The sequence below is a fragment of the Somniosus microcephalus genome, unplaced genomic scaffold, assembly GCF_052327205.1.
Source record: "Somniosus microcephalus isolate GS21.2 unplaced genomic scaffold, FLI_Smic_1.0 scaffold395, whole genome shotgun sequence".
Taxonomy (NCBI): Eukaryota; Metazoa; Chordata; class Chondrichthyes; order Squaliformes; family Somniosidae; genus Somniosus; species Somniosus microcephalus.
Window position 1 is genome coordinate 268,692 of NW_028225582.1, and position 11,538 is coordinate 280,229.

At 44.5% G+C, this 11,538-nt stretch overlaps 1 protein-coding gene across 1 annotated transcript; it reads right to left on the minus strand.

Annotated features, from left to right (window-relative positions):
- Positions 1 to 2,475: 2,475 nt before the first annotated feature.
- Positions 2,476 to 5,131, minus strand: LOC147081779 (putative G protein-coupled receptor 139). Its single transcript, XM_085980681.1, has 2 exons — positions 5,053 to 5,131; positions 2,476 to 4,662 (listed from the first exon to the last, which is right to left on the minus strand). The coding sequence occupies exons 1-2, from the start codon at positions 5,120 to 5,122 to the stop codon at positions 3,758 to 3,760; spliced, it is 975 nt and encodes a 324-aa protein (XP_085836807.1). The 5' UTR covers positions 5,123 to 5,131; the 3' UTR covers positions 2,476 to 3,757.
- Positions 5,132 to 11,538: the final 6,407 nt, after the last annotated feature.

The window sequence follows — 11,538 nt, forward strand, 5'->3', positions numbered from 1 at the left end:
GATCCTATTTTGTTTCCGCTTTTAAATATCGATCGGTGAAATTATATTAAGAGCGAATCGATAAAACCATTAATAGAAGTGATTGGATCCGTTTCAATGGGGAATTGGTTAACAAACGTATAATGTATTTTTCTAAACCTTAAATTGTTGATTCTACAGAACAATGAAAGAATAATCTTCCAAACTGAGCATGCAAGAGATCTGAGAAACCTGAAAACTGTCGACATGGCCAGAACCTGCGATAGTTCTCCATGGAGCATGCAAAGTTCAGGGGGGGATTTGTTCAAAATTATGAGAGGCTCTGACTAAATAAGGCAACATTGTTTCCAAAGGCAGGAGCGTTGATAATCAGGGCCACAGTTTAAGGTAATTGGTAAATGATCCAGCGAGGAGATGTGATTTTTTTTAACACAGCGACCTGTTATGATCTAGAATGCATTGCCTGAAATGGTACCAGTGCAGATTACAGCTCCTTTCACGACCTACGGACGTCCCAAAGCACTTTACAGTCAATTATGTACTTCTTCAAGTGCAGTTACTGTTGTAATGTAGGAAGCGTCATAGCCAATTTGAGCACAGCAAGCTCTCACAAACAGCAATGAGAAAATGACCAGATAATCTGTTTTAGTGATGTTGTTTGAGGGATGAATATTGGCCAGGTCTCTGTGGAGTCCTCCCCTGCTCTTCTTTGAAATAGTGCTGTGGGATCTTTTGTAGCTCCTGACACAGCAGTCGGGGCCTCGGTTTGAAGTTCCATCCGAAAGGCGGCACCTCCGACAGTGCAGCACACACTCAGTATTGCATTGAGGTGTCAGCATAGATTTTATGCTCAAGTCTCTGGAGCGGGAATTTTAACCACTACCACCTGATGCAGAGGCGAGAGAGCGAGCACAGAGCCAATGCTGACATCTTTATAAAAATAGTAACTTTTAAAAGGGAATTAAATATATACTTGTAAAAGCCAGGTTTGCTGGGCTGTGGGGAAAGTGCAGCGGAGTTGGACTAATTGGATACCTAGTTCAAAGAGCTGAGAGAGGCATAATAGGCCGCATGGTCTCCTTATGGGTCTTTGATTCTATGCCTCGAGCATTACCCGTGACCCTCAGCCAATAATGACAATGGAATGAAAGCTGAGGAAACCATTGGATAATTTTCCAATAATCCACCTGCGTGCATGTGAGACTCCGGCAGTGGTGCAGGTCTAGGAGATCCGACCACAAGATTAGACAAGTGGAGAGTAGTTAAAAAGGAGCTAGTGGGTGTGGAATTAAAATATATTTATCAATGTAAAAGCGAATAGGAGGCAACATGGGCTCACATCATTATGTCGGGAGCATTATTAAGGATTAAGAAAAAGTTTTTAAATTATTCAACGAATCTATCAGATAAATTGTAAGGACCAGCAAAGACCGCTTGGTAAATAAAATAAACAAGTTAGATCACATGTGAATCATTGATGGCTTGTATGAGAGACAGCGATCAAGGCGTTAATTAAACATGGTTACATTGTTCAAACACATAACATGTGAATCTGGAATCCAGGGACACAGAGAGCGTGAGATAAAGCAATAGGGACTGACAGGAGTGACGGTTTACTGACACTGCTGCAATTTTCCTCAATTAAAGAAGATTTCTGAGGATCCGACATTGACTGAAATTATCCCAGTGTTAAAAATAAGGACAGGAGAGATCTAGAAAGCGAGCTCCTGTGAGAGCAGTAATGTTAAATGGAATTATATTGGTTTGAGGGGCGATGTGTCATCTTCAATTAACCCGCTGGAGCTTCTGAAACTCATCACTGGCCTGTAGGTCAGTGGAAATGCAGCTTGGATGACCCAGTCAGATTTTAATGAAGCAACGGACAAGGTTCCACATCTACAAACGGTGAGGAATTTTGGGATTGGGTGGGAGATCAGGCAATGCACAGAGAGCTAATTACAAAATGAAAGTAGGTTATTGACAAATGGAAATCAGTAAGGGATGGTTGACTATTGAAACACTGGGATCTTCCTTGGTATCAGTTTATTTATAATCATTTGTTCAATAGAAGCTCAATGGGGCTGAGAGTAGCTTAGGCACAAACATAATTAAACTTATACCAGCATATGTAACACTATAAAACCATAGAAATGTACTGGGCCGGAGTATGTAATTTGATCCATTCTATCTGTACTGGGTTCTATGAGACATGAATCAAAAACTATCTACACTGTCCTCCTCTCTCCACAGAAAATGATTTTCTCTTTTTACAAATGTTCACCTAACTTTCCCTTAATTATTTTCTGAGGCCAAACATTCCGACCTCCAGCAACCCTTTGCAAAACTAAGATTCTGATAACCTCTCTGCTCATTCCCTTTGTGACCATTTTAAGTCGATCACTGTCGATTGCCAGCTCCCCAACTAGATGGAATGATCTCTCCCTCTTCACTCTGACGAAACTGTTGATAATTTTTAAAACCTCGATTAAATCTCCTCTTATCTTTCGCTGTTCCAGTGTAAGTAGTCCCTACATCTTGACCCTGATCACCAGTATAATTCTGATCCATGGCACCATCCAAGTGCATCTACACTACCCACTCTCGGTGGATTTAATGGCCTTTCCACAATGAGGGACCGAAGCTATAGCTGGTGTTCCAACGGTGGCCTCACCAGTATTTTGAAAAGATTCATCATCACTTCTTTATTCTTGTGATTAACGTCCCTGCCAATAAAACTGTAATTATTGTTGGTTAGCTCATGAACTTTCTAGGAATTGAACATTTGGATCCCTATATCTCGCTGTCCATCCACACCCTTCAGCTCCTTCCCATTGAGAGCCTGCTCCCATTCCTTGGCGTTTCTCGCAAAATCAGGCGAGATCACCTGTGAACAATTTGTAACTGAATCAAATATACTGGTATTTTTCAATTATTATTTGGAACAATGTGTAACCGAAAAATAAGACTGTAATGACCAACGATTATTTCTGACCGTCTGCAAATGTTCATCCGAACAGAGAAGACTTAATATTAGTTTTATTTTACCTGAGTTTCTGGCATTGTTTTCAACAGATCACTCGCAACAATTGTAATAATTAATAACTTTATGTAAAGTCATTCATTTTACATTCCTTTACACCTTTGTATGGAAGACTGATTGAGACAGAATATCAATAATATTACTTCTAATACTTTTACCGACAGCACAAAACAAGAGCAGACTCCATCTTTGTGCTGAGTGAGAGATATAAGTTAGTGCACAATCGAGATTTTAAGTCAGTATCTGGGACAAAAGAGGTGAAAGGTCACATCGATGTGCCGAGTTCCGACGATTTCCTCCATTCGAAAACTGATCACGGGACATGAGCCCCTCTATTTATCAATGAGGAATGGAGCCCGATAGAAAGACCCGCGCCTACAGTATTCACACCAAACCTCCAGGAAAGTTGCCAATATCGGCGACCACTAGACTTTTGATTGTTTTGGCAAGGAATCAAACTTTATTGATGATTTTAAAGGGGCGTACCCGATCATCATTGTTGCCTTTGATCCCTGAACTTGAAATGTACTAAATTTGCAGGAATAGGATAGGTTTAATGAAGGAGTAAAATATGAAAATTTAAGCATTACAGACATCAAACGCATGCTGCAAAATGGAAGAAATCCTCACACAAGTTCTCACCACGTTACCAGAAAGAAGGACGTTCTAAGGTGAAAAAATTGTTGAAATGGAGATTTAGTCATGAGGAAGCTTTCGTTTGATTGATTCTTTTTATTCTCATTTTCTAACTATTCTCTGAATGAGTGCCCAGGGGGATTTTACCACGTTCTTCAGCTCTTCTCTGAATTCCCTCTGGGTCGCTACATAAATACACGGATTTTGACAGCTACTCAAAAGCTTTAATATTATTCCTGTTTCACTGGCGATATATCCAGGGTCTGTGCGGTCACCTCGGTAATAGGTGATGTTTGTCAGTCTGGTAGTTACCAAACACACGGCAGCTGTCATCCACAACAATATAAAACTGCCCGATATTGTGAACAGTAAAATGATGGATTTCCTTCGGTTCTCATTCTCTGAATCGCTCTGATTTTCACTTCTATGACCCCGGAGACCCCTGCGGGCTCTGCTGGCCACTAAAATACGTCTGATTGTCAAATAATTAAACAAGGCGATTAAAGTAAAAGGAAGCCAAACTAACCAGGCGCTGTGAAACCAGATGTAGGCTACACCTGGAGGTGAGGAAACAAAAGTCACACTGTTTCGGCAGCCCCACTGCACCTTGTTAATTATTTGTTCAGGTTCAAAGGCAAACAAAACAGGGATGTCCTTTACAAGGATTAGGATCGTGAACGCTGTAATAACCAAGGCCGCAGTTCTCTTAGTGCAATACTTTGCTTTAAACTTCTGACAACAGATAACCACAAATCGATCAAATGTGAAGGAGACGATGAACCAGACAGACAAATCGAGGTTGACAGCAGTGCTGTATAGAATGAACTTACACACGGGAGTGTGGTACAGGAATGAATGAGGAAAGTGATAATTGAAAATATAATACACCATTACATTAATGATCAAGACCAGTAGATCTGCTGTTGCCATGGCCACCATGTAGACACAGATACACTTGGAAAGGCCGCACTTTCCCCGGGAGAGAATCACAATTGTCACCAAATTCGCTGTAATAAAGAGAGAGGAGAGAATTAATGTTCCAGTGTCTGATTGAAATAGATATGTAGATGGCTGTAGAGAGCATTTTACTCCAGTCACTGTGATTATCAACACGGAGCAGGGTAGGAACAGGATTAATTTTGGAGCCATTTCCCGGGTAATCCCCCCACACATTTTCATGAGCTGCTACAGCGGTTACTCTGCACGGGGTGACAAGACGATCGGGAAATCCACTTAAATCCTTGTGTTGGAGCTTCGAAGAACATTGTAACAATAGTAAGGTTATCAGATTAAGTGTAATGCTGACATCTAGAAAACTCGTTACCTTATCAAAGCAGGTTGTCTGTCCATGAATACAATTAACACCGATTAACAAAAAACAGTTTACAATGGCTCACCGGGGACGCCGACAGCCGCGAGAATCGGGAAGTAAATCTCTTTGAACAGCAGAATAATTGGTCGCCACATTTTCTGTGAGAATGGATGAATTCTGTCAGAGATGAAAGACCCTGACTGGCGCACGGCTGAGGCAATGGAAGTGAACTTATATTTAACCACACATCAATCCTCCAGCGAGTCAATCAGCTTAAATCATAATTAACATTAGTTACAGTCATTGAACAAATAGACACGTGTAGTGTGTTTTTTAACTGACAAATCAGGTTATGAGAAATATGTGAAATTGTTATTGGACAGTTTTTAAAAAAATACACAATTGAAACATTATTTACGAGTAGGAAGTGCAATCTCTCCGTACTGGTGCTGACGCTAGTCCTACAGGCCTGCTGAATTCAACTGCCCAGGCAATATTCGTCATCACCATGCCATTGAGTCATTCCTAGAGCACCACTCCTCCAGAACAGGCCGTAAAACAAATGCTGCAATGCTGCTCAACCCAGTCTGGCAGCATTAGAGTTGGCAGTGCTCTTCCTGTAATAATGATACCCTAAATTTAGATTAGAGGTGACAGTTCTCCCCCTGTAATACTGGTATTGTACACTTATGCTAGATGTGTCCGTGCTCCCCAGGTACTAGTACATTATCAGAGTTGAACGTGCTGCTATGGTAACAGTGGTAGCACTAAACTAACACTACTATTGACAGTGCTCCTCCAGTACTAGTGGAAAACCCCCTCAAACATTGGATGTGCGTATGCTCATTCTGTTCAGTGGTGCCCCTACACTGACACTAGATTCGACCGTGTCCCTCCTATCGCAATGTTACCCCTACACTTAAATTAGGTTTGTGCAAGCTTCTCCGGTAAAAGGGGTATCACTAAAGTTACAGCAATGGTGAACGTTGTCCTCCGGTTCTAGCGGGACCCCTACACTTACACCAGATGTGACTGTGTATCTCCTGTATTATGGGTACCTTACACCTGCACTAATGTTGACTGAGCTCCTCCAGTACCAGGGATAACGCTGAAATTATACTAGAGGTGGCCGTGCTCCTCTGTAACCAGTGGAACCCCTTCATATTCATTAGGATTGAGAGTGCTCCTCCCGGATATGTGGTCCCCAAAACATACACGTGCTGCTCAAAATGTGGCACTTGCACTTTACGTGACCGTGTTCCTCAGGTAACTGACACTGACACTATCTCTGACCATGCTCCTAAGATAACCGACACTGACACTATGTGTGAACTTTCTCCTCTGGTAATTGTTGTACATACACTTATACTAGGGATGACCATTTACCTCCTGTACTAGTGGCATGCCTACACTTACACTTACAGTGACCGTGCTCCTCCTGTACTAGTGTTATCACTACACTGACTCTAGAGGTCAGAGTGCTCAGCTGGTATTAGTGGTACTGTACACTTACACTAGAGGTAATACTACATTTACACTACATTTGTGCATTCTACTCCATAAATAGATGCATCAATAAAATTACACTCGTGGTGACCGTGCTGCTCCTACACTCGTGATACCCCTAACCTAACACTAGTGTTGAGCTTGCTCCTCCTACACTAGTTAAACCCCTACACTAACAATAGTGTTGAGCGTACTCCTCCTACACTAGTGGTACCCCTACACTTACACGAGAAGAAACCGGGCTCCTCCGGTTGAAGTAGTACCACTATACATACACTGGGTGTCAGCATGCTACCCTTGTATTAGTGATACCCCTACAATTAAACTAGATATGTCAGTGCTCCTCGGTACTTCTGATACTCCTACATTTACACTAGTAGTGACCGTGCTCCTTCAGTACGCGTGGTACCCTACACATTCACTAGAAGTGTACCTGTTCCTCCGGTACGATTGTTACCGCTACACTTACACTAGTGGTTATCAAGCTCGTGCTGTTCTCGTGCTTGCCTACACTTACCCCAGCGATGATGCTGACTCTACGGTACTGGTGATAGACTTACACTTAATAACAACAACAACATGATTTCTACAGTGCCTTTAACGTAGTGAAACTTCCCAACGGGCTTCACAATAGCGATTATCAAACAAGAATTGACATCAAGCAGTACAGGGAGATATTAGTTCAGATAACCAAAATCATGTTCATAGAGGCAGGTTTTAACGAGAGTCTTAAAGGATGAAAGGGAAGTAGAGAGCTGGCGCGGTTTCTGGAGGGAATTCCAGAGCTCAGGGCCTTAGCAGCTGACGGCACGGACGCCAATGTTTGAGAGATCAAAATCAGCGAAGCTCAAGAGGCCAGAATTGGAAAAGCGCAGGTATCTCGGGGGTTTGTTGGGCTTGAGGTGATTACAGAGGTAGGGAGGGGCTAGGACATGTAGCGATTTGGGAACAGGGATGAGCTTTTTAAAATTGAACATTTCTTTACCGGGAGCCAACGTTGGTCAGCGAGCACAGGGATATTGCGTGAACTGGGCTTAGTGCGATTTAGGAGATGGGTGCAGGGGGTTTCTCTTGGTTGCTCTGCTCTCCTGCCAGGCTTCTTGCAATAATTACCCGTGAGTGGTTCGACCCACTCGCCCCTACGGTTCTAGAACTTGGACTTAGGTGCAGGGAGCTGTAGTGCAGAAAAACTCAATAGACCAGGTCGAATAGCACGAAATGGATGCCTTTATTGAACAGTTTGCAGCATTATAAAATACATGTCATATGCACAGATTAAAGCAACTACAAGCATGCACACATCTATAAACTTTACTCTATAGAAATGGGGAACACACGGCACATCGTGAAATGGGTAACACATTATAATTACCCTTAACCCCCTCTCCTAAACCTAACTCAGTTTCGATTTGAGGGACTCGGGATTATGCTCACCACTTTAAGAATTGCGAAAAAGGCTCTGCAGCCTTTCGACACAGCTTTCCGTCGTCACATGAGTTTGGAAGCTTCTGGCGCAGCTTGTTTTCCTCTTGGTTCTCCTGCGATGGAGGCAGCCAATACAGCCTTGGTGAGCACTCGCCACGGATGGATCCATTACCGATGTGTTGTTGAAGAAACTGAATGCACACTCCGGGACCTGAGTGTCTTCTTCTCCGGCCTGGGTCGTCGATGACCTCCTGACAAAAGTACCCAGGCCTCCCTCGTCATCTGCCCGTCGTGGCCGGGCCTTGCCTGGCCGAGCTGGCTTCCAAGCCGAATTCTTCTCGTTGTCTTCTCGTCGTGGCCGGGCCTTGCCTGGCCGAACACCGAACATGTTCCGAACCGAAGAGTTTCGATGCTCCGAACCGAAGTGCTTCTGATGGACTTTTTCAATCCACAGTTATACCTTTTTTTGGAACATTCTTATCTCCCACCAAATCATAGTCCTGTCTTTGTAATAATTTTGGCGGCCAGAACTCTCTGCAGGGGTGTTTTGTCTTCATAACGGGAGTCGGTGATAGCTTAACTGGCCTTCCTGGGCCGATAATGTATTTGCTTTGTTACCGTAACTTGGTTTGTATATTGATCGGTCTGGAGATTTCCCTGGATGGCTGTTTAACGGCTTCTCTTTGTACAGTGTAATGGGTTAAAGCGTTCGTTCAATTGTCCGCCCATTTCTTGATGGGTCTCATCCTGCCACCCAAATCTGTCCTGAACTTATAATCTGATCAAAATGCATGCTCAGTTCCATGAGTTTCGGCTTCCCGAAACTGGTTTTCGCGGGCTTATAATGCCCTCAATCCACAAGCCTGTCTGGCTTGCAGTAACAGAAATTCAAATGGTCCCAGGAGCTGGTCATGAGGTCTGGCGGCCATTTTGTGTGCCCTTTTATCAAAGGTTTCTCTGTATAAGCTTCTTTTGGTCAATAAAGCTGTTTTATTAACCCTATTTTCCGATGTGATTATTTAATGAAAATTTCACAAATCTTACAGTCCCTCCTGTGATACTGATAGCTTGCTTAAAGTATCAATAACGCTTGGTGAGCAAATTTTCCCTGATTCCCCACATCCAAACATTCCTGGTAATTAACTATCTATGGCCCCCACGACACATGCAGTTCCCATTTCAGAAAAATTACATTGTGTACATTTGGACAACTATAGGCAGTACTACCTCAAACCATAACACATTCATCTTTCAGATGTGAAGGGGCCGATACCCTTTACACCACTTGCATACACATTTAATTAATCAAGAATAGAAAACCGGTCAACGGTTAAAACACAACAGTATTCATACACTTATATCATATAGTAACAAAAACCAAGAGTGGAGGGACGCTTTATCCTTTAATACATAGCAGCCTAAGCGGGGGTCTCTTCACCCACTCGTACATAGCGTTCTCTCCATTCTCCTGTGTTCTCGTGCCTCTGGAGGTGTTTCCCTCTCTTGCAATGCACGAACAGTAAATATATTACATTCAAAACCTGACACACTACTAGGATGTGGGAAGCTATTCTAATCCAGGGCGGGATCTCTATATTAGTGAACAGGTCCCACCATGGTGGGGTGACTATGTCTAATATGTCTTTCCCTATCTCCAATGTCTTCTGCTCTAGTGTGTAAAAATGCGTCTGTGAGACTATTACGGCTTTTAAAATCTTGGTGAGGTGTTCGGGGAAAGGGGGAATGACATAACCAAAATGCGCAACGAATTGCTGCAAATCCGTGAAATTCTCTTATACAGTGAGGTGAACGGTGGAAGGTACAGGAATGGGGACAATTCGCTGTTGTGCCACTTGAACTTCAGCCCTGGGTTTGAAAAGGAAACTGCTGTCATTGACCGGACACCACCCATGCTGTCCGTGGTGGTAGTGAGGCGCTGCAGTGGTAACACAGTATGTTCCACCTCCGATATATGCCACCTGTAGGGGCACATGTTCTTTTGCCATTGCCTCCATAGTGCAATTTAACGGCTTTGCACTAGCGGCTCTGAACCCGCACTGTGGTTTTAAAAAGGCATTCAAGTGCTGGGGACACAGGATGATGTGTGCTCCCCGGCTTCGACACCCCGAGAGGTCGGTGCCTGTCATCGTACGCTCCCATCTGATGACATAAGGCGGGACCACTGCGTAACGAATGTGCGCACTCCCCTGAATGACTCCAATGTTCACCACCCTGTATACCGGGGCGGGTTTTGCTGTGGGACCCAACACCAGCATCCTCACCACTATTCCCATGATAGGATTACTGCGGCCCTCGCCCAGTAACCACGCCCCGTATAGCACACAAGCCTCGTTCTGTGCAGCCTGATCGGACGCATTCCGATCCTCCCTAATGAGTGCATTTACCGTTGTAGCGTGTTTCTCCAGCTCAGCAATTAGTTCTTTTAAGTGTAGTGTCATGGCCTGGTCCTCATGTAGCTCAGAACCCACTACCTTATTTTCGTTTGTCAGTATGTTCCTTAACTGGGCCTTTAGACCATTAACCTGTGTCTGCAGCTCCATGTTGTCTAGAGCGTTGACAACAGACATCCCGGTACTAAAAGCAGTGAAGATGTCAATTACAGTCCCCCTTCTTTGCCTCCCTACCCGATCCAAAACTTCCTGTGGTGTGGTGTACAATTCGGCTTTGTCGATGTCGGCAAAGTCAAACTCATAAAATTGTCTGAACATCCTGGTTAACAGGACCTGGTACAATTGCTCCATTTCCTTGGGACACCACTCCGGCAATTGTATCTCACCGCATAGTGTACCCCTTGGTACAGCATCTGACCGGTGGGTACCAATACTACACCGTTCCCGGGTCCCTTTGTGGTGGTGGGGCACCCTTCCTTCTGGGCTAGTGCTACCGGAATCGTGGGCAGGGCCTGCGTGGGCGAGTGATGAGTTCAGTGGCGTTTACCGGAATAGGGGAGAATGGGACTCCGCACGCCCGGGTGCTGACGTCCCACCTCATCCCTTCCCCTTCATCCTGCCGCTGCCTCGGGAAAAAGATGGATATGCCTTTGGGGCAAACATTCTTCGAACCCACCATGCAGACATATATCCCTTCATCTGGTTCCCACCACTTGTCCCAACACACACGTAATTGTCCGTGAGTCCCCGTAATTGTCCGATGGGTATTGTTACCCAGTCGCTCCCACTCGATTGTAGAGTTCTTCATATTCTTTCCCAGCTTTCGAAGCCACCACCATCTACTTAGCGGTACGTTCCCATTACACACCAAACAGATCCTCTTTCGCACGGTAACGCTGACTCTGGGTGCAATGATCCTCACCCGAGGACACAGTAACGAAGTCTCTTGGTAGGCAAACCCAGATTTGCTGCAGTATTCTGTAGAATTCGACCCCAGCCATCCTGGCCATCTTCCTTGGTGGAAGTAGGTGGCGGTTTCCTCAACCTCTCACTTCCCCGTCCCATCCGTCGCGATGGGGGCTGTGTCCCCGGAGCATCCGAACATGACGACGTCCTTGGTGCGGCCTCGGTAGGCCAGCCCGCAACCGATCGCCGCGAGCACCACGAGAATCCTCTCCATTGTATTCCTGGTTTCTGTAACCGATAAGATGCTCCCAATAGGCGCTGGC

Bases quoted from the DNA above. Each gene is read 5' to 3' on its own strand.
- LOC147081779 (XM_085980681.1), bottom strand. From the start codon at position 5,122: ATGTGGCGACCAATTATTCTGCTGTTCAAAGAGATTTACTTCCCGATT. The intron at 4,663-5,052 runs GTGAGCCATTGT...TCTTTATTACAG, and splicing joins CGCGGCTGTCGGCGTCCCCG to CGAATTTGGTGACAATTGTG.